We start from the raw sequence: 25,313 nt of genomic DNA, 5'->3' as shown, positions 1-25,313 counted from the left end.
TGTAATGTGAAATGTCCTAGTCAGGAACACCAGCAAGGATCTGAAGTTATGGTAGGTATTAAGAATACTGAGACACTTATGTAATGTGAAATGTCCTAGTCAGGAACACCAGCCAGGATCTAAAGTTATGGTAGGTATTAAGAATACTGAGACACTAATGTAATGTGAAATGTCCTAGTCAGGAACACCAACAAGGAGCTAAAGTAGGTATTAAGAATACTGAGACACTAATGTTACGTGAAATGTCCTAGTCAGGAACACCAACAAGGAGCTAAAGTAGGTATTAAGAATACTGAGACACTAATGTTATGTGAAATGTCCTAGTCAGGAACACCAACAAGGAGCTAAAGTAGGTATTAAGAATACTGAGACACTAATGTATTGTGAAATGTCCTAGTCAGGAACACCAACAAGGAGCTAAAGTAGGTATTAAGAATGCTGAGACACTAATGTAATGTGAAATGTCCTAGTCAGGAACACCAACAAGGAGCTAAAGTAGGTATTAAGAATACTGAGACACTAATGTTATGTGAAATGTCCTAGTCAGGAACACCAACAAGGAGCTAAAGTAGGTATTAAGAATACTGAGACACTAATGTAATGTGAAATGTCCTAGTCAGGAACACCAACAAGGAGCTAAAGTAGGTATTAAGAATGCTGAGACACTAATGTAATGTGAAATGTCCTAGTCAGGAACACCAACAAGGAGCTAAAGTAGGTATTAAGAATACTGAGACACTAATGTTATGTGAAATGTCCTAGTCAGGAACACCAACAAGGAGCTAAAGTAGGTATTAAGAATACTGAGACACTAATGTAATGTGAAATGTCCTAGTCAGGAACACCAACAAGGAGCTAAAGTAGGTATTAAGAATGCTGAGACACTAATGTAATGTGAGTTGTCCTAGTTAGGAACACCAACAAAGAGCTTAAGTTATGGTAGGTATTAAGAATGCTGAGACAATTCTGTAATGTGAATTGTATTGATTGTTTTGAACTTAAAGATAGCAGTAACTGTGAGTAGAGTTGATACTCCATGATTTTTGAAAGTTCTTGGTACCTTCCGATGAACCTTTTTAGAAAAAGGATGAGACGTTCTTTGACATACCCCTGGTTCATCAACTTTCTGCTCAGACACTGGTGACGTTTTACAAAGTCTGAGTAGGAGCTGCAAGCTCTTGAATACTGAATAAGTTGGGAAATGTATATTCCAAATGCAGGTGAAGTTGGTATATTGCTACTAAGGTGGGGGGAAATCTATAATTTCAAAATTAAAATTGTCTCGTTTGTCATAGATTCTGGTACTGAGATGACTGTGTAAGTCAAATTCGAGGTATAAGTCTAAAAATGAGGCGGAGGAAGCCGTGTCTGATGTCTCTTTAATTTCTAGTTCTGGTGGATATATTAATGGAACCCAATCAGAAAAGTTCGGATTGTTAATGGAAAGAACATCATCAATATATCTGAAAGTGAAATTAAATAACCTGGCTTCTTTGATCTTCTTGTTTTTGACAAGGAACTCTGATTCATATGAAAATAAGAAGAGGTCAGCAAGGAGAGGCGCGCAGTTCGTTCCCATAGGAATGCCGACAATTTGTTGAAAAAGTCTACCTCCAAACTCAACAAATATGTTGTCGATAAGAAACTCCAGCATACTGACCACTTGTTCTTCTGTGTAGCATGTTTTACCTTTTTGTTTGTCACTATTAACAAAATATGCCTTATGAAATCCCAAAGTAATAAATTTATAGCGTATGCTACCATTTTTATGTTGAAAGGCATTGTAGATTATTTCTTTTAGTCGATTTTTCAATTCACATGGGGAATAGTGGTATACAGGGTTGAAAAATCAAAAGTTTTGATAGAACTAACTTCAGAAAAAGACCGAGATTTAAAATTGTCTAGAAGTTCTTTAGAATTTTTAAGAATCCACATATGGTTAATACCACTACGGGAGTAAACAGTTTCACAGTATTTCTGAAGACCCTCTTTCACTGCGGATAGAATTTTAGTCAATCTAAGGGCCAAGTGAGCTTTTCTCATCACTTGTCGTCCGTCGTCGTCCGTTGTTAACTTTTACAAAAATCTTTAAATCTTTACATCATTACAATGATGAATCGGATAACCGAATGTTAGGTTGCTGCCCCTGAATTGGTAATTTTAAGGAAATTTTGCCGTTTTTAGCTCACCTGTCCCAAAGGGACAAGTGAGCTTATGCCATCACTTGGCGTCCGTCGTCGTCCGTCGTCTGTCGTCGTCGTCTGTCGTCGTAAACTATTTCAAGAATCTTCTCCTCTGAAACTACTGGGCCAAATACATTCAAACTTTAACTGAATGTTTCTTAGGGTATCTAATTTATAAATTGTATCCGAAGTTTTGATCTATCAACAAACATGGTCGCCATTGCTAAAAATAGAACATAGGGGTCAAATGCAGTTTTTGGCTTATAACTCAAAAACCAAAGCATTTAGAGCAAATCTGACATGGGGTAATATTGTTTATCAGGTCAAGATCTATCTGCCCTGAAATTTTCAGATGAATCAGACAACCCGTTGTTGGGTTGCTGCCCCTGAATTAGTAATTTTAAGGAAATTTTGCTGTTTTTGGTTATTATCTTGAATATTATTATAGATAGAGATAAACTGTAAACAGGAATAATGTTCAGCAAAGTAAGATTTACAAATAAGTCAACATGACGGAAATGGTCAGTTGACCCCTTTAGGAGTTATTGCCCTTTATAGTCAATTTTTAACCATTTTTCGTAAATCTTAGTAATCTTTTACAAAAATCTTCTCCTCTGAAACTACTGGGCCAAATACTTCCAAACTTTAATTGAATGTTCCTTAGGGTATCTAGTTTGTAAATTGTATCCGAGGTTTTGATCTATCAACAAACATGGTCGCCATTGCTAAAAATAGAACATAGGGGTCAAATGCAGTTTTTGGCTTATAACTCAAAAACCAAAGCATTTAGAGCAAATCTGACATGGGATAATATTGTTTATCAGGTCAAGATCTATCTGCCCTGAAATTTTCAGATGAATCAGACAACCTGTTGTTGGGTTACTGCCCCTGAATTGGTAATTTTAAAGAAATTTTGCTGTTTTTGGTTATTATCTTGAATATTATTATAGATAGAGATAAAACTGTAAACAGCAATAATGTTCAGCAAAGTAAGATTTACAAATAAGTCAACATGACGGAAATGGTCAGTTGACCCCTTTAGGAGTTATTGCCCTTTATAGTCAATTTTTAACCATTTTTCGTAAATCTTAGTAATCTTTTACAAAAATCTTCTCCTCTGAAACTACTGGGCCAAATACTTCCAAACTTTAACTGAATGTTCCTTAGGGTATCTAGTTTGTAAATTGTATCCGAAGTTATGATCTATCAACAAACATGGTCGCCATTGCTAAAAATAGAACATAGGGGTCAAATGCAGTTTTTGGCTTATAACTCAAAAACCAAAGCATTTAGAGCAAATCTGACGTGGGTAATATTGTTTATCAGGTCAAGATCTATCTGCCCTGAAATTTTCAGATGAATCAGACAACCTGTTGTTGGGTTGCTGCCCCTGAATTGATAATTTTAAGGAAATTTTGCTGTTTTTGTTTATTATCTTGAATATAATTATAGATAGAAATAAACTGTAAACAGCAATAATGTTTAGCAAAGTAAGATCTTCAATTAAGTCAATTTGACCAAAATTGTCAATTGACCCCTTAAGGAGTTATTGCCCTTTAAAGACTTTTTTCACAATTTGTTCATCATGTTGACTTACTTTAAAAAATCTTCTCCTTTGAAACTGCTGTATCAATTTCAGCCAAACTTAGGCTAAATGAGTTTCAGAGTATCTAGTATAGATTTTATATTTTATTTCCTTGTATGTCAAGAAACATAGCTCCTATGGCTAAAATAGAACATAGGAGAAAATGATTATTTTTTTTGGCTTTTGAAGAAAATAGGACGATCCAAAAAACATTTAAATAAATTGAAAAGCCAAAATAATCATTGATGAGAGATTTAACCAAAAGAATTAAAATAAGGTGAGCGATTCAGGCTCTTGAGAGCCTCTTGTTTGTTATTATCTTGAATATTGTTATAGATAGAGATAAACTGTAAACAGCAATAATGTACAGCAAAGTAAGACCTAAAAATAAGTCAAACATGACCAAAATGGTCAATTGACCCCTTAAGGAGTTATTGCCCTTTATAGTCAATTTTTAACAATTTTCATAAAATTTGAAAATTTTCACTAATATTTTCCACTGAAACTACTGGGCCAAGTGCATTTTAGATCTAGGGATAGTTGTAAGCAGCAAGAATGTTCAGTAAAGTAAGATCTACAAACACATCACAATCACCAAAACACAATTTTGTCATGAATCCATCTGTGTCCTTTGTTTTATATCCACATAGACCAAGGTGAGAGACACAGGCTCTTTAGAGTCTCTAGTTTTTTTTGTGCTTAGTACCAAACCGATGAGTCAATAACTTTCCAAATGAATTAAGCTGTGTTCTTACGATGTGTTGCTACACCACTGTTCCAGATAAGGAGAGGGTTTAGCATGCACAGACATAATTAGACCATGCAACAATCTTCATCTTAAGTGTGACAGTGTCTGTCCAAAGCCAGCTGAATGTGTTATCCAAATTTTGTCTTTGATGTCTGCTATAATTTTCTCATTCTTTGCTGCATTATAAAAGTTTTTATCAATCACACTTTATCATATCTAGGACTTTTATAGATTGTAGCTAACAGAATTATAAGATATTGGTTTTTCTAATTTTTAAAGGGTTTATGGTCATGATGGTGACCTGTAGATGCTCGCATCTTTTCAATTGCTTTTTTAGTCTTTAGGAATACGCATGTACACATGCTGTCACATTGACAATTATATCACATCTGCATATTTTTATTAAGCTATATACAATGTTTATACTGATATTTTCCCTGTGTTTCTAGTGTACATACATTGAGATAGACCAAGTACCAAAGACAAATGATGTAATCCTCAGTAAACCTGCTTGGATGTGGGGGGCAGAGATGGGAGCCAATCAACATGGGGTCTGTATTGGAAATGAGGCAGTGTGGACTAAGTTAAATAGTGATGATGATTTGACAGAGAGGCTGCTTGGGATGGATATAGTAAGGTATGTCTAATAACCATACAAGTATTTGATATGCCAAATCTAACCATGTACCGGTACCTGGTATTCTGATTTGGGATTTTGGGTCTCATGATAAAATAAGTCCACATTGAAGTCCAAAGGGTCCAAATTCAACTTTATTTGATTTCGTAAAAATTTAATTCATGAGGTTCTTTGATATGCTGAATCTAAGCATGTATTTTGTCATGAATTATTTGGCTTTTTATAGCTGACTTAATACAGTATGGTTTTTGCCCATTATTGAAGACCATACAGTGACCTATAGTTGCTTACGTCCATATTATTTGGACCCCAGTGGATAGTTGTTTCATTGACAATCATACCACATCTCTTCATTTTTTTGTGTAAAGCAGATAAATATGGACTAAGAAATGCTTATAAAGATGAACAGCTATAGTTGCAATTTCATATGATCTTACAGCATAAGGCCCATTGATTCTTGATATAAATTTTTTATTTAGTAATTGACTTTTGCTTTGATGGAACCATAAAGCTATATTATTCTGCTTATCGATTGTGATCCAAGTATTTTAAAGGAGGATTCATAAAATTATTCACATTTATACTTTTTTTACAAGTGAATACAATGACCAGGAAATGTTATTCAGTGCATGCATCTTTTTATTCAAAATGAGATAACTTTTTAATAGATATATATATTCCTTGACAATTATCTACATGTACTTTTCCTTGATAAACTTTTACATCATCTTTGTGGTTTCCTGAATTAAACAATAAACAAAAGTACACAACACCAACTTATAAAACTAATAGTCATTTGAGACAGTGTAATTATGATAAAATACTTGATTCATCAGGAAATTGAGACACTTGTTTTATTATTATCATGTCTGATAATATTGTCTTGTCTGTCACATAATATGAGAGAGAGAAGCTAATCTATGGGATGCATTGCAATGTCTGTATAAATCTTCACTTTTCCATTTGTCTTCAGAACAGCTGAGAAGTTCATTTCTTGTGTATGAGGTTTCTGTCTGCTTATGTCTGTTCTCCTTGACAATATTTCCCTGGTAAAATGACCGTAGAATGATTTTAGGGTGTCTTGTCCATCTAACAATTGGTCCGAGTACACAGTTATTTCGTAGTGCATTTCTTTTAGACAATAAATGAAAATAAAAAAAATCCTACCTGCGCTTTCTTAATAATATTTTTACAGTGTGTTGTACTACTTTTGGGACAAATTATATCAAAATTATAGAAAACTTCATCAGCTCTAACTCAAAATATTGACAATTTTATGTTAATGGGGTCTTGAAATCTTTTGACAGCTTCCGAAGTGCTAATTTTTGACCTTTTTCAGTTGGACCTAATCACTACTTTACATTAATATTTATGACCCAAATTTTTTTACAGTGCCATTTCACCCCCCTACTTGCTATATGAGGAATAAAACATGGAGAAATAAATTTGGAAGGGGTATAACAAAAATTGGCAAGTAACACACTGTCCACACTAAGGACAATATTCGTGGACAACGAAAATCAAAGGACGATAACTGTGTACTCGGACCAATTAAGGTTCATCTGATTCTGACCTATTTCACATGGTACATAGGTAAAAGATATGTTTTCATGATTGGGTCTGTTTCTCAGATGATAAAAGGTCAATTATATTGATTAATGGGTATTGTGTGTGGAATAAACAATCTAACAAGGTTCTTGAGACTGACCATGACCTTATTGATGTTTAAATTGTTTCTGTTATAACTGTTGTAAAGAAGACAGTGAGATTAAGGAATTTCAGCAGAAGTAAATGATTTCATTATTGTGTCAGTGACTCAGTCTGTCACATACTGATTGAACATTATATAACATCATAATAAAAATATACATTAAAACAACCTATACCCAGCATTGTGTTTAATTTTAAATCATGAACTGTAATTACTTTTTTTTTAATTTCAAATCATATTAGATTTTTAGGCTTCTTTCAGAAAGAATGAAAACTTGACCAAAAACAGTTGGAAGTGATTTATGAATTACATTTTAGGTGAAAAAGACTTTGTGGCATGTTTTTATCATTATAAAATTACAATGTTTTACAGAAATAATAACCTGCATTTTGAATTATGGTAGCAATTGTTTGTATGCAGCACTTCTGAGTTCATAATAATAAATCTCAAGTTTGTCTGCTTTTTATACGACCGCAAAATTTTTGCTGTCGTATATTGGTTTCACGTCGTCGTCGTCAGCGTTGTCCAAAGACGGATGGTTTCCGGATAATAAATTTAGTATATAGAAATCAATAAAATTTTAACACAATGTTTATAACCACAACAGGAAGCTTGGGATGGATTTTGGGGGTTATGGTACCTAAGGTTTAGGAATTAGGGGTTCAAAACGGGCCCAAAACAAGCATTTATCAAGTGTCAGGACAATAAGTTGTGTAAAGTATTTCAATTGAAATTGTTCCACAATGTTTAATACCATAAGTAGAAGATTAGGATACATCTTTTAAAAGGGTTATGGTTTATGAAATCTTTGAAAATTGGAGTTATCTTTCTGTATAAAAAAGAAGATGTGGTATGATTGCCAATGAGACAACTATCCACAAAAGACCAAAATGACACAGACATTAACAACTATAGGTCACAGTTCGGCCTTCAACAATGAGCAAAGCCCATACTGCATAGTCAGCTATAATAGGCCCCGATAAGACAATGTAAAACAATTCAAACGAGAAACCCAGAATAGTAGTTGAATCAACTTAAATCAATGATATATATGTAGCCTCAAATCTATGTCCGGCCTCAAATCTATGTCCTTTCCCCAAATCTATGTCCTTTTTAATATTGCGTCATAGACGTTCCAAATCTATATCCTGTATTGTCTCACATCTATGTCCTTTATTTACTCAAATCTATGGCCATTTTTGGCTCAAATCTATGTCCTTTCATTGACGTAAAACATAACAAAACGTCATCAAGTAAACAATGAAAAGTTAACAATTACAGGTGTAAGTACGGCCTTTAACACAGAGCATTAACTCACACCGAACAAACATTGTACAAGTGGTTTATATGACAAAAGCAAGGTTAACATTTTGTCTATTAATACATATGGTTTAAAATTGCTTTATATTTTGTTTTTTTTAAAACTGGAGGAAAATCTGTTATGAATAGTGGACTGATGGAATATTTTCAAATACGTCAACTAGAAATTTATTCTCTTGAAATGTTTTCTGACAATTATCGGGATATCTTTACTTACTCCTACTTTTTGGGAATATTTATAATTCAAAACAAATCCAGCCATGAACAAAGGGACTGCAGTGTTTACATCTGGTTTCTGGAGAGAAGGAATGTGCAGAAACATAAAGAATAATTCTTTTCGGGGAAAGATTTTTGTTATTATAGACATAATTACAAGTTTGATCTTAGCGTCACTGATGAGTCTCATGTAGACGAAACGTGCGTCTGGCGTATAAAATTATAATCCTGGTACTTTTGATAACTATTTACACCACTGGGTCGATGCCACTGCTGGTGGACGTTTCGTCCCCGAGGGTATCACCAGCCCAGTAGTCAGCACCTCGGTGTTGACATGAATATCAATTATATGGTCATATTTATAAATTTTCTGTTTACAAAACTTTGAATTTTTCGAAAAACTAAGGATTTTCTTACCCCAGGAGTAGATTACCTTAGCCGTATTTGGCACAACTTTTTGGAATTTTGGGTCCTCAATGCTCTTCAACTTTGTATTTATTTGGCTTTTTGAACTATTTTGATCTTAGCGTCACTGATGAGTCTCAATTAGACGAAACGCGCGTCTGGCGTATAAAATTATAATCCTGGTACTTTTGATAACTATTTACATTTGAACTAAATAGATATCAGCTAAGACCAAACTATTGGTATATGCTTTATTGTGATTTACAAATATTTTAATTAAAAATATACAGCACGTAACTTTTATTTTTAGCAATTCAGAATGATTTTATTGATATTTAAAGTAACATATGCTAGATAAAGTGGTATGAATGTCAATTTAACAGCAATATAATTTTTTTTAGAGACAATTGAAGTAAGCTGAAGTTGCATACAAATAGTCATTCTTTACTGTCTTTATAGTAAAAAAAAGTATGTGTAGTTTAATTATTGAAGACGGCATACAATAATAACACACACATGTAAAGATTTTAACTACAAACATGGAGAAATTAAAAATCATACAAGACCGTACTTAAAAACCAATATTTTAAATCAGGGACTTTCTTAGTCCCTGTTTAAATACAAGCGAAATAATCTAGCTAAATTTACTTATACTTGAGCTCTTGTACACACAGGGAGAACACATACCAATAAATTAATATTGAACTATGGGAAATGACTTAATAAAAAAACAACCTATAAGGCCGAAATTATTAGACGGGCATAAATTTGTGCATGGCTGAAAAAGAATTAAAACATTACACAGTTTTAAAGCCTTATCTTTTATAACGGACATAGATTTGAGAAAAAACACCACAGATTTGAGGCCAAATTATTTTTTAAGGACATAGATTTGTGAATGATGTCATGATAAAAAATCGGCCACAGATTTGAGTCCAAATATTTTTTTATGGACATAGATTAGCGATTAACATCACGATGGGGCATAGATTTGAGAAACGGACACAGATTTGAGGTCGTACACAGATCTGGGGTTTACATATATATACAATATACAATGTAATATTCACTTTACTACCAACTGATAAATAAAAGCAATCTTTACCATTCAGTGATTACAAGCACTTTGATTACCATTCTTGGGTAATGCCCCTTTACAAGTGGAAATATTGAAGAATTTTTTAGTTTCTGTTTTCTTAACTTAAGTTTGTCTTAACTAAATTTAATGACATGTGTATATAATGCTTTATCACCTCTTAACTCAGTTAAAGTTCATTTTTTGGTAGCTTCACTTTTACAGTTCTTGAGTTATGTCCCTTTATAACGTTATATGCTAGCAGGGGCATCATCTGTGTCCCTTTGGACATATTCCCCCTTTTTTTTTTAGAAGTTACTATAAATTAATATTAATTTTAACCATGACTGTATGACATTTTATATTTTAATATTTTATGAAGTATATTAATGAGTAGTTATTGTTGCAAACTCCAATAGAAATTTGAATTGAGATCATTTTTGGAATAAGGGAAAGGGGAAGTGAAAAAAAAATTGGGGGGTGGGTTAAATTTTTCTCATTTCAGATTTAAGAAATTAAAAAGAAAATTTCTTCAATAAATTTTTTTTGAGAGGATTAATATTCAACAGCATAGTGAATTGCTCAAAAGCAAAAAAATAATTTTAAGTTCATTAGACCACATTCATTCTGTGTCAGTAACCTATGCTGTGTCAACTATTTAATCACAATCCAAATTCAGAGCTGTATCCAGCTTGAATGTAGTGTCCATGCTTGCCCCAACCGTTCAGGGTTCGACCTCTGCGGTCGTATAAAGCTGTGCCCTGCGGAGCATCTGGTTAAACTTTATTATTATCACAATATATAATGAATGCACATAAATATTACAGTTACTAGGGATAATTAATTTTGTTTTCTATTAGACTTGTTCTTGAAAGAGTGAAGACGTCAAAAGAAGGTGTTGAACTGATAGGAGAACTATTGGCTAAGTATGGACAAGGGGGATCCTGTTACGAGTCCACACAACGGTCAGCTTACCACAATAGTTTTCTGTTAGCAGATAGAACAGAAGCCTGGGTCTTAGAGACAGCTGGCAAATTCTGGGCAGCTGAACTAATTAAAGGTAATCTTACATTTACATGTTTGACAATATCATCTTATTCAACATTGTATGGGAAATCCTATTGAAGGCTAAGAAAGAATAAACAAAAATAATTGGAAATTGTGAATTTAAGACATTCAGCAGTCTACAGGGATCTAGTCCATGAATTTAAGACATTCAGCAGTCTACAGGGGTCTAGTCCATGAATTTAAGACATTCAGCAGTCTACAGGGGTCTAGTCCATGAATTTAAGACATTCAGCAGTCTACAGGGATCTAGTCCATGAATTTAAGACATTCAGCAGTCTACAGGGGTCTAGTCCATGAATTTAAGACATTCAGCAGTCTACAGGGATCTAGTCCATGAATTTAAGACATTCAGCAGTCTACAGGGGTCTAGTCCATGAATTTAAGACATTCAGCAGTCTACAGGGGTCTATTCCTTGAATTTAAGACATTCAGTAGTCTACAGGGGTCTAGTCCATGAATTTAAGACATTCAGCAGTCTACAGGGATCTAGTCCATGAATTTAAGACATTCAGCAGTCTACAGGGGTCTAGTCCATGAATTTAAGACATTCAGCAGTCTACAGGGGTCTAGTCCATGAATTTAAGACATTCAGCAGTCTACAGGGGTCTAGTCCATGAATTTAAGACATTCAGCAGTCTACAGGGATCTAGTCCATGAATTTAAGACATTCAGCAGTCTACAGGGATCTAGTCCATGAATTTAAGACATTCAGCAGTCTAAGACATTCAGCAGTCTACAGGGGTCTAGTCCATGAATTTAAGACATTCAGCAGTCTACAGGGGTCTAGTCCATGAATTTAAGACATTCAGCAGTCTACAGGGATCTAGTCCATAATCATTTTAATAAGGCAGCCATTGTTTTTTTATCTTAAATAAAATAATTGTAAGAAGACTGTGTTGAAGGCTGTACTTTTCCCCCTACATTTATACATTGTGACGTGGATGGAAAGTTGTCTCATTGGCACTCATACCACGTCTTCTTATTTATTTTAGTATGGTTGCCCAGGTTTTGTCTATTAACAGACAAGGTTGGATTTTGGAAACTCATGTACAATGTATACTAATTTTACTGCACTGCTTACCAAAAAATATAATGATCTCATTGATTTATTGGAATAATTATTGACCTTTTAACCTGAAAAAAATGTGCCGTTTTGTTTAAATCTCTCAGGAGCATTCGTCAAAATTATGTACACAAAGTAGTGAACATTAAACAATACATGCTTTCTGGACCTTCCAGTTACTTGAACTAATACATGTAGTCTTTAAGTATATGAATTTTTACCTCGAAGATATTTTTATACAAAGCCTTCACACCATCATACAGTGCGTGTTTGATAAATGATCTTGGACATTCAAACATGTCATAAGTTAGTATTAGTGATTACAAAGATTCATTTAGCAGTGGGTAAACATGTTTTAGTTGTTGCAGTCTAATGACTTTACCCCAGAGTAGTTTAAAGTCTTTTTCCCCCAGAAATAGTCTTTTTTTGTAGATTTATATATGCTTGACATTTTTTCATCTTAAAAGAATTAATAATGAAGCGTGAAGTAAAATAAAATAGTATCGCAGTGTTTAAAGACATCATGGAATTAATGGAATCCAAAAACACAAAAGACTTAGGAAAGGTGAGTTCAACAAAAAAGTTTATATACATTGTAATTTGGTTATAAAATAATATGAAAAGATTACTTTATTAGTAACATATCTTTTTAGAAGAATTTATTTTTTTCATTGTACATCATAAACTATTCACATATCTACTATTTATCTTGCAAGTGGTTTTTTGCACCTGGATTTTTCTACATTTCTACTGCAATATTTTTTCTCAGATAATTCAAGGGTTTCTTCATGTTAGTTTTATATGTTTACATGACGGTAGTTTTTAAAAGTACTTCCATGATGTCTTGAGCACTATCATTTACAGCATGGGTCCAATCTGTTAGTCGCTTTGTTATTTATTTACAGAGGGAGTAAGAAATATTTCTAATCAGCTGACCATTGGTACAAAAATAGACATGATGTCACCTGATCTTATACAGGAAGCAACAGAGCTGGGGTTTTACAGTAAAGAAAAAGGCGCCTTTCATTTTAGTAAAGTTTTCTCTGATGACTACTGCCTTGAAGGGAGATACAAACATGGTAGACGTATGTTACAAGAATATTCTAAAGAAGGTAAATAAGTGTGAAACAAATCATGAAGACGTTTCCCAGGGGATGGTTGAGCGCTCATGATTATGTTTAACAGCCCACATTTCTATATCTCTCATATCTTGCTGTCAGTAAACAGATTTCTTACCTGGACATTTTAATTGAAGTTAAAGACCATCGATTATACATGCCCAAAAGACCATCGATTATATCGATTATACATGCCCAAAAGACCATCGATTATACATGCCCAAAAGACCATCCATTATACATGCCCAAAAGACCATCGATTATACATGCCCAAAAGACCATCCAAAGGACCATTATACATGCCCAAAAGACCATCGATTATACATACCCAAAAGACCATCGATTATACATGCCCAAAAGACCATCGATTATATCGATTATACATGCCCAAAAGGCCATCGATTATACATGCCCAAAAGACCATCCATTATACATGCCCAAAAAGACCATCGATTATACATGCCCAAAAGACCATCCAAAGGACCATTATACATGCCCAAAAGACCATCGATTATACATGCCCAAAAGACCATCGATTATATCGATTATACATGCCCAAAAGACCATCGATTATATCGATTATACATGCCCAAAAGACCATCGATTATACATGCCCAAAAGACCATCCATTATACATGCTCAAAAGACCATCGATTATACATGCCCAAAAGACCATCGATTATACATGCCCAAAAGACCATCGATTATACATGCCCAAAAGACCATCGATTATATCGATTATACATGCCCAAAAGACCATCGATTATACATGCCCAAAAGACCATCCGTTATACATGCCCAAAAGACCATCCAAAGGACCATTATACATGCCCAAAAGACCATCGATTATATCGATTATACATGCCCAAAAGACCATCGATTATATCGATTATACATGCCCAAAAGACCATGGATTATACATGCCCAAATTTAGGTATCAGGCAGTTGTTATTTAAGTGTTTAAATTGTTTCTCATTTTGTTATGTTTGGCCAGCTTTTTCAGCTGACTATAAAAAATGGACTTATTTTCATTTTTGAAAAGTGTACAGTGACATCTAGTTGTATACATTCATGTCATTTATACTTTGTTGGATAGTTGTCATATTGGCATTTAATCAACAATAAATTAGAAATTATAAATAAGATCTGTATTGCCATGTAAACATCATTAGTTTGTGTAAAAAATAACCAACAAAAGACATAAGGTAGCAAAGAAATACCAATTTGCAAGAAATGAACACAAGGAAAAAAATTAAGACTTCTGTCCTCAGTTCTAATGACTGTTTTACATATATTTTCATCATGTTCCATTATACAGAGGTTAAGCAATTCTTTTGCGTTTAGCTCTGACATTTAGTGAACCATATCAATTGGCATTAAGAAAGGCAGTCAATAACAATTGTTGATAAAACTTTGGGTGTAACACATTTAGAATCGATAAGATTCGATTGCTTTATTTTATAAACAGATATTGATTTAATAAGGTTAAAGTAATGAAAAAGATGGAAAGTTCTATATAATAATTTGTTGAAATGAATTAAAATTTTATTTTACTTTTCAGGCAAATTTGGAATGACGGATATGGCCAATATTTTACGAGATGAAAGCAGTGGCATATGTATGACTGGTGGCTATACATCAACAGGAAGTCAGATATCTGTGATCCCCACTGGTGCCTCTCAAGCAGTACACTGGTTCACTGCTACACCTAATCCTAAACTCAGTATATATAAACCATTTATCTTCTGTACTGGTGTAGATATCGGTGACCTTACTGTCTCACCCAAATATGGAGCAGAAGATCCGATTAACATGAAACCTAGATTTACCAAAGAAGTGGATAGAAGGCATAAACTATATAAAGCACATGGTTGTTTTGTGACCTCTAGAAAATCATCTGTGGCAGGAAAATTAAAAGATCTGGAGAAGAAATTCATACAGGATATGACAGAAATAAAAGAGAATTATAATGAAGAGAAAAAGGAAAAAGCTTCAGAAATCTTTAAAAATATGTGTACTCACGAGTTAGATTTCTACAGAGAAATTGGGTAGGGTAGACATAGTAATTGTGAAAGAAAACAAAACTCAATCAAAGGATATTGCTTTGATATTAATTTTGCTTAATGTTTTCTCATCAGAAACTTATTTTCCATTCTTTTGGAAACAAAGGCAGGAAATGTCTTTGCCAGTTTGGATGTAAAATACATGTACTGACATCAACCATATATCGGTTGATGTTTTCTGTGAGAACTTCTAATTGGTTGATTGTAGCTATGTTGCTGGTCACCTGTGCTACTGATTTCATTTAAGGACATTCTTTAAGCTAAATTTCATAGTTTGTCATCTATATATATACCAATATTATTTAGTAACATACCTTTTATTTTTATTAATTTTTTTCCAAATATGTTATTATGCCAGATATTGTATATATATATATGTAGAGTTGTCACCAACTCAGACGTACTTATAAATATAATTATTTTCTGTGACTGTATCTTACATTAATTTGTAGGATCCTTTACTGTAGATAATTGAGCTGATCTGTAACAATAACATCTCCATGCCTTATATATCATGTACTGTAGTACGCCGCTAGATTAAAACTGACGAGGAAAGGTAACACACGGCCACTGAAAGCTTTATTTTTGTAGAGCCCAGGTGGTTGTGTGGTCTAGCGGGACAGCTGCAGTGCAGGCGATTTGGTGTCACGATATCACAGTAGCATGGGTTCGAAACCCCGCGAGGGAAGAACAAAAAATTTGCGAAAGCAAATTTACAGATCTAACATTGTTGGGTTGATGTTTAGACGAGTTGTATATGATAAAAATAAAAATTTTAAATTCGCAAACCACATTTCACATCAAATAATAACAGTTCATTAAAATATTGTCACTAGCGCTTTCATACCTTCTTGCAATCTGTAGGCGACGTTCTAACAATGTCCTTGACGACACTGCCGTTGGTAACGTTTATTACGTTACAATAACGAAATGTTATTATTTGATGTGAAATGTAGTTTGAGAATTTAAAATTTTTATTATATACATTCTGTACACCGTCTTTATTTACTTTTGCATAATATAACATATTTATGCATAATATAACATGTTCATGCTGTATTTTTAGCTCTGGTATGTGAGCTTATGCCATCACTTGGCGTCCTTTGTTGTCCTTTGTCATCGTAAACTATTGAAAAAAAATTCTCCTCTGAAACTACTGGGCCAAATACCTTCAAACTTAAACAAATCTTCCTTAGGGTATTTAGTTTATAAATTGTATCCTAGGTTTTGATCCATCGACAAACATGGCCAGAATGGCTAAAAATAGAACATAGGGGTCAAATGCAGTTTTTGGCTTATATCTCAAAAACTGAAGTTTTTAAAGCAAATCTGACATGGGGGTTAAATTGTTCACTTGGTCAAAATCTATCAGCCCTGAAATTTTCAGACGAATGGAACAACCCACTGTTGGGTTGCTGCCACTGAATTGGTAGTTTTAACATAATTTTGTAGTTTTTTGTCATTATCTTGAATATTATTATAGATAGATATAAACTGTAAGCAGCAATAATGTTCAGCAAAATAAAATCTACAAAAAAGTTATCATGATCAAAATTTTCAATTGCCCCCTTAAGGAGTAATTTCCCTTTAAAGACAATTTTACACAATTTGTTCATCAAGTTTGCTAACATTTTCGCTCCTCTGAAATACAGGTGAGCGATTCAGGCTCTTGAGAGCCTCTTGTTTTATATTACATATGGTGAAGCATCCTGTTTTCATTGGATATTACGATCACGTGTTTCAAAGGTTATTTTATGTATCCAAAGCCTTGTTTCAATTTAAAATATATTGATGCTATGTTTCTATTTATATGTATATTGACGCTGAATTTAAAAAGTCTTGCTAAATTTAGATTAATAATGTCATGACGTCACACATAACAACCATGGAAGGAGCACTGCAGCAGATGTAAAGAAAATTTGCAAGTTTATCAGAAGCAGATATAAAGAATTTTATGTTAAATGCATACGCTAAGAATACAAGAAAGCTAACGCAACAAGCCACGAAGTTGTATAAAGAATATTGATATTTTCAATTACATGTTAAAATTCTTGCAAAATACAATTCAAAAATACCTATAAAGAACATTGAACACCATTTTCCTAGTACATTATTAACATATGTAATATATAAATTAAGGACTTTTGAATAGGTGAACGAAAATATATGAAACAGGTCAATATACAATGTATTGACCTCCTCAAAAGTCCATAATTGATAAATTACCTACTGACATAATCAAGATCATTGTTGATACTTATTTGAACTTTACCTTAATTGACGACTTTGAAAAGTTTTGGCAATTACGTAAACTAGCTATTTATTCTAGAAATATGTGAAAGTTATGAAGTACTTACAAGATTTATTATTATAATATTGAAACAACTAAGTCAATGAATAGATTGACAATATAATGATAGAAAGCCAGAATATTTTTGTAAGACCACATTTTATATCTAGAAGACAAAATAAGTAGTTACAATTACTTTAATTATTGATCAATAAAACTTTTGTTATATTTCAGTGTAATTAATGTTAAAATATGCAAAACATACTGTTGTTCTAGGTGTTGAATGTTAAAGTTTTAATACAATTTATAGTACCATTTAAAATGGTTAAAGTTGTTTATTTTTCTTGGGATATATATATTTTGCTTTAACATTAAAAAATTTAAACTAGAAATGTTTTTATCAATATAGTTATTGACTCAGATTTCATTTAACTCGCATGGCTCAAGGGCCACTGTAAGCTATTGCCATATTGATCAGATATCTTTATCCAAGATGGCTCTCATGTTAAACAGGTCTTTGTTAGGACTTGCACAGTCAATATTTAACATGGAAATTGCCGTTCCATAATTAGTTCTGTAACTCACTGTCTTTTGAGATTTTAAAAGATCCATTGTGAGGCAGATTTTCCTTACATCATTTCCTTTATTGTTTCCTTATAAAATATGCACCTTTTATTCACTAAATACTGCTCAATTTCACAAAAAAAGCTGTATACCCCTTAACCCATTATTGTCAACTACAAAACAGGTACTGGTAAATAAAGGCAAAGGGGGCAATGAAAGTGCTTATTTAAAACAACTTGGCAAAAGGAAAAGGATGAAATCAAACAAAAGTCTAAAAATGCTAAACAAAAAAACAAAAGACTGAGCAATAAAAACTCTGCACTCTAGGAGAACACAGTATCACCACACCACTTAAACAGTTTGGAAGATTATGAAATGATGTTTGGTTTATTTTGCACAGTGAGAAGTTGAGATTTAATTTTGATTAGTTCCTCTTTCTGTTTTATGTTCTGCCTTTTAACTGCTTATAGCAGATATGGAACTGATTCTTTGTAAATAAATCAGATCTTTTTCAAGAATCTGTAAAGTGCCCCTGTTGTAAACTTTATCAAGTTGATTACAATGAATTTATCTTATTGTTACAACTGTACTGAAGATACAAATGAAGATAAGAATACACTAAGTATACCAAACTGAATTGAAATATTCCAAATTTTCAAGTTGGCGTCCATATAAAATAACTGTACCTTGTCTCCCGACATATTGATTTTATTTGTGTGAGGCTTAGAAACAGGTCTTTGCAAAGACATTATGGGGAATAAATTTGAAATAGAAATTACAAAGTTAAACACTATATGAACATCTCATGTTTATTTATGTTCTATTGTCAGAAAGGATTTTGTTTTTAAAGAGCAATACCAGACAAAGTTGATTTTTTTTAAAATTCTCCAATGCATATTATAAAAAAAAATGTACACTAAACCAACTTAGTTTCTTAGGTATTTTAGTTTGCATGTAGCCTACTTATTTATTTTTTGAGTATGTATGATAAATTTTGAAAGAATTCATATAAACTTGATTTAAGTTTAACATTTATATCAGACAAGTTATATTCCCAGCTATCCAAAGTGGTGTTTTCTAAATTGCTCACAACAATTACTGGGTTCACAGTAGATACTGTTATGGGTATAATGAATAAAAGAAAGTGTTGAAATTATTGTTTCCATTGATTACTTATTTCAGAGGGAGTAAGAAATATTTCCAACCAGCTGACCATTGGTACAAAAATAGACATGATGTCACCTAACCTTATAGAGGAGGCTAAATCATCGGGGCTGTACAAGGAATCTGATGGAGATTTTAATTTCTCTGTTGTGTTTGCTAAAGATACTACACCTGTCAACAGATTTGTTAATGGTAAAAGACTTCTTGAAGAATATTCTAAGGAAGGTGAGTGTTTCAAACATACCAGAGGCTTAATTAAATACAATAAGAAATTCTATTGATTCCAAACTCAGGAATGGTCACCTTTTTCATGGTGTCACAATAGCAAAATAGAAAATATGACATTATAATTTATACTAATAAAGAACCTAGATTAAGTGAAACACTAATCAACTGTTTAGAGAAAGTATAAAGCAGCTAGAAATAAGAGAACCATAACAATCAGTACTACATCATATGGTACCATCTTTATATATAACAATCAGTGTTACCCTACATCATATGGTACCATCTTTATATATTACAATCAGTATTACCCTACATCATATGGTACCATCTTTATATATTACAATCAGTATTACCCTACATCATATGGTACCATCTGTATATATTACAATCAGTATTACCCTACATCATATGGTACCATCTGTATATATTACAATCAGTATTACCCTACATCATATGGTACCATCTTTATATATTACAATCAGTATTACCCTACATCATATGGTACCATCTTTATATATTACAATCAGTGTTACCCTACATCATATGGTACCATCTTTATATATTACAATCAGTATTACCCTACATCATATGGTACCATCTGTATATATTACAATCAGTATTACCCTACATCATATGGTACCATCTGTATATATTACAATCAGTATTACCCTACATCATATGGTACCATCTTTATATATTACAATCAGTATTACCTTACATCATATGGTACCATCTTTATATATTACAATCAGTATTACCCTACATCATATGGTACCATCTGTATATATTACAATCAGTATTACCCTACATCATATGGTACCATCTTTATATATTACAATCAGTGTTACCCTACATCATATGGTACCATCTTTATACATCTTTATATATTACAATCCGTATTACCCTACATCATATGGTACCATCTGTATATATTACAATCAGTATTACCCTACATCATATGGTACCATCTTTATATATTACAATCAGTATTACCCTACCTCATATGGTACCATCTGTATATATTACAATCAGTATTACCCTACATCATATGGTACCATCTTTATATATTACAATCAGTGTTACCCTACATCATATGGTACCATCTTTATACATCTTTATATATTACAATCCGTATTACCCTACATCATATGGTACCATCTGTATATATTACAATCAGTATTACCCTACATCATATGGTACCATCTTTATATATTACAATCAGTATTACCCTACATCATATGGTACCATCTGTATATATTACAATCAGTATTACCCTACATCATATGGTACCATCTTTATATATTACAATCAGTGTTACCCTACATCATATGGTACCATCTTTATACATCTTTATATATTACAATCCGTATTACCCTACATCATATGGTACCATCTGTATATATTACAATCAGTGTTACCCTACATCATATGGTACCATCTTTATATATTACAATCAGTATAACCCTACATCATATGGTACCATCTTTATATATTACAATCAGTATTACCTTACATCATATGGTACCATCTTTATATATTACAATCAGTATTACCCTACATCATATGGTACCATCCTTATATATTACAATCAGTATTACCCTACATCATATGGTACCATCTTTATATATTACAATCAGTATTACCTTACATCATATGGTACCATCTTTATATATTACAATCAGTATTACCCTACATCATATGGTACCATCTTTATATATTACAATCAGTATTACCCTACATCATATGGTACCATCTTTATATATAACAATCAGTATTACCCTACATCATAAGGTACCATCTTTATATATTACAATCAGTATTACCCTACATCATATGGTACCATCTTTATATATTACAATCAGTATTACCCTACATAATATGGTACCATCTTTATATATTACAGGTATTTTTGGAATGAGAGATATGGCTAAGATTCTACGTGATGAGAAAAATGAAATCTGTCGTCTGGGTGGTGGAGGTTTGAGTCTGTCGACAGGAAGTCAAATATCGGTAATCCCAACTGGTGCATCCCTTTCCCCACCTCTACATTGGTTTACAGCCACACCCAATCCCAATGTTAGTATCTATAAACCATTCATCTTCTGTCCTGATGTAGATCTAGGTGATCTTACTGTTTCTCCTAAGTTTGGTGCCGATGATCCATTGATTATGCAGCCACGTTTTAGTAAAACTGTTGATAGGAGACATGCCCTTTACAAAGGACATGAAAACTTTGTCAAGTTGTTGAATACAGAGAATCCTATGGGATTAATGATTTCACAGAATCTGAAAGAATTAGAAGATAAATGTGTTGAGGATATGATGGAAATCTTACAAAACTTTGATGAAAATAGCTGTAAGAAAGTGTCACAAATCTTCAAACATATGTGTAATATTGAACTGAATTTCTACAAGATTGGATAAACTAGCCACTTTTAGGTATTTAAATAGTATGTGATGTCTTGCAATAAATGTGTATGTGCTTTTGTGCTAATGATGATTAATTCAGATTACAAATCGTGTTTTGTTTTATAATATCAATGAATGTAATGTTATGGTCAATGTGATTGTGTTTTGATATATTTATTATTTTTGTAATTTAATTATTTTTTTTATTAAAAAAATTCTTTTGGAATCTAATGAAATATTTCATATAATATTAAAATTCCAAAAAACATGGAAATGAACTAAAAATAAAATTACACCGTGTAATTTATGATGTTTTTGTGGTTAGAGAATATTGAATATCTTTATGTTCCTGTCCTTTTTAATGGATCTAGCTGATAAAAGATCTAATATGAATCATAAAATGAAGCAAACATAGAAGGTGATATTGGATTTGATATTTGATTGTGTACCTTATTACTTGTATTGTACACTTGTGTTGTTGTATTGTTGTCTTATATTTGTTAGAATATAACCAGTTTTTTAACATTCCAATATGTACAGTTGTGTCCGGTATTTATACTGGTAAAGTATTACTATGCAGATCAATGACATATTATATATATTTGATCACATTTTTACATATTTTATGATAGTGTAATGCTCATACTACAAAACTATAATGTTAACTTAAGAATTATTATACTGAATCTTAAATAGTCTCTCAAAGATTAACAGCAATGCACTCCATTGCAGTTTTGCTGTTCCTGTTAGCTAACAAGTTTGTACAAAACAAAAAAAAGTCTAAATAAATTTTTCTTTGATGAATTCTTTTTTCTCAAAACTTTCATACAATTTAAACATGTAGTTTTAATTATACAAAACTGATGAAAAAATGAAGACTTTAATTGTGTTAGAAAATCAGCTAGTGTAAGATGTTATTTTTGTTGTAATCTGTTATTCATATATTATGTTTCTCTATGCAAAGTTATTCAAACATCTTGTCTGAAACAACTGCAATCAGTCAATCCCTAAAACCCAAAAGTAAAAGTGCTGTTGGTTTTTTTTTTTGTTTTTTTTTTTCTATGGTCGGGTTGTTGTCTCTTTGGCACATTCCCCATTTCCATTCTCAATTTTATTGTTTTACTAAAACAATATTTATTTACATTCCTTCCATGTATGATGTTACCTTCCAATGGACCAGCATGAACAATGTTATTAGCAACTATTGAATATTGATAATAATAAAATAACAAATAGCTTCTGAATTGTTACTAGTAATTACCCCTACGAAAATAATTGGTAGTAATTCAACATACACCACTAAATCTACAAATGCTGTTAAAAAGTGTTTATGTCAGACATATGTTGACATTTACCTTTCTTACCAATGTGTTTGGAACATTTTAATCAAATTAAATCAAAGTAGTAGTGCGTAGAAGCCAGTGAACAACACAGACTTTAAAAGCATTCACTTTTCAAATTTATATTAAGAATTATGATGTTTTACATAATTATGCTGTTAATATATTAACCGGGACGTGCAATGTTGTCAGTCATTCTTATTAACCATAAAAATGTGTATGTGTATGTGTTTGATATACAAGGCTTAAGAATAAATCAGTCAAATAGTGTTTTTTGTTTTATTAGAAATACTTAAGTTGTAGTCTATATAATAATGCGCACATATACTCTTAAAAACATCTATACTTCATTGAGTTTTGCTCATTGTGGAAGCTTTACAAACAAAGTTTTATTTAATACCTAATTCCTGTATACATTTACATTATTGGTCTCTTGTGCATAGGTGTCTCTTGTGGATAGGTGTCTCATTGGTCATCATACAGCATCTCTTTATTTATATTATATGGCATTACCTTATAAAGAACTTGTAGAAGAGAAGACAACTAATCCGATATCTTTATTTATATTATATGGAATTACCTTATAAAGAACTTGTAGAAGAGAAGACAACTAATCCGATATCTTTATTTATATTATATGGCATTACCTTATAAAGAACTTGTAGAAGAGAAGACAACTAATCCGATATCTTTATTTATATTATATGGCATTACCTTATAAAGAACTTGTAGAAGAGAAGACAACTAATCCGATATCTTTATTTATATTATATGGAATTACCTTATAAAGAACTTGTAGAAGAGAAGACAACTAATCCGATATCTTTATTTATATTATATGGCATTACCTTATAAAGAACTTGTAGAAGAGAAGACAACTAATCCGATATCTTTATTTATATTATATGGAATTACCTTATAAAGAACTTGTAGAAGAGAAGACAACTAATCCGATATCTTTATTTATATTATATGGCATTACCTTATAAAGAACTTGTAGAAGAGAAGGCAACTAATCCGATATCTTTATTTATTATACCCCCGCTTTAAAAAAGGGGGGTATACTGTTTTACCTCTGTCTGTCAGTCCGTCCGTCCGTCCGTCCGTCAGTCAGTCCGTCCCATGAAACTTTCGTCACATTTTTCTCAGGAACTACACATCCACCCTTTCTGTAATTTGGTATCAACATTTATATATGTCAGCCATACCGTGTGATGCGTTTTAAGATTCATCACTCAACAACTTCCTGTTTACCGAACACTTGTCTGATTTTACACATGATAGCCAAGTTGAAAATTTTCGTCACATTTTTCTCAGGAACTACAATACAAGGATTTCTGAAATTTGGTTTCAGGATTTATATAAGTCAGCTATACCGTGTGATTCGTTTTCAGATTCATCTGTTCTGTTCTGTACAGGTATTCACCTCCGTTTAATCGGAGCACTCCACTTATCGGATGAGCAATTTAATTTACACACCGAGATTGCGGATATCTTTATATTTACATTAAAAATATGTACGACTAAAAGAAATATTTTAAAAGTCTTAAGATATTACGACGATAATAAGTTAAAAATATTATGTACACATCACAATTGCGGTAATAAGAATCAACACGATATCACGGTAAAAATGTATGCAGCTAATGTTCACCACTTGTATCACAATAAAAATGTACACAGCACAAGTTGCAAATACAATATCACGATAAGAAATGTACACAGAACTATTGCGGCAATAGCGTTCACCACTATATTATGATAAAAATGTTATTTACAGCTTATTTAATAAAACTATAAGTGCCCTGCCAAGGCTATCATTAAAAGTAAAAATCACGCACTTCTTGATAGACTGATACAAGTTAGCTTGGCATCCCATGCAGACTGTACAGACTATATTGGATATTGCTCTTGATTTGAAGATATTATAGAGTGTACTAGTTAGCTTGGCATCCCATGCAGACAGTACACACCATATATTTACGATTTCGGTGTTATATTACTTGAAAACTTTAACAGTTAAAATCTAGAACATTTTAGTAAGACTTATTTGCTATTTCAGTATTTAAATATATAAATATTCATCACTCGACAACTTCCTGTTTACCGAACACTTGTATGATTTT

The 25,313-nt window shown here is 32.3% G+C and overlaps 1 protein-coding gene across 2 annotated transcripts in view; it reads left to right on the top strand.

The window, feature by feature from the left end:
- The window catches only part of LOC139513877 (secernin-3-like), a 31,264-nt gene extending 7,808 nt beyond the window's left edge, over positions 1–23,456 (top strand). The window contains exons 3-6 of one of the 2 annotated variants that reach the window (XM_071302808.1): positions 4,966–5,153; positions 10,741–10,940; positions 19,229–19,435; positions 21,342–23,456. In XM_071302808.1, coding sequence (XP_071158909.1) covers positions 4,966–5,153; positions 10,741–10,940; positions 19,229–19,435; positions 21,342–21,862 — 1,116 coding nt within the window. In that variant the 3' untranslated portion in view covers positions 21,863–23,456. Of the gene's footprint in view, positions 1–4,965; positions 5,154–10,740; positions 10,941–12,916; positions 13,124–14,690; positions 17,875–19,228; positions 19,436–21,341 lie in introns of those variants that run through there. The other variant, XM_071302809.1, reaches the window with a different exon arrangement.
- Positions 23,457–25,313: the final 1,857 nt, after the last annotated feature.

This window comes from Mytilus edulis, chromosome 2 (assembly GCF_963676685.1).
Source record: "Mytilus edulis chromosome 2, xbMytEdul2.2, whole genome shotgun sequence".
Taxonomy (NCBI): Eukaryota; Metazoa; Mollusca; class Bivalvia; order Mytilida; family Mytilidae; genus Mytilus; species Mytilus edulis.
The sequence above is the reverse complement of the archived record's forward strand: the minus strand, read 5'-3'. Positions and strand labels throughout refer to the sequence as shown.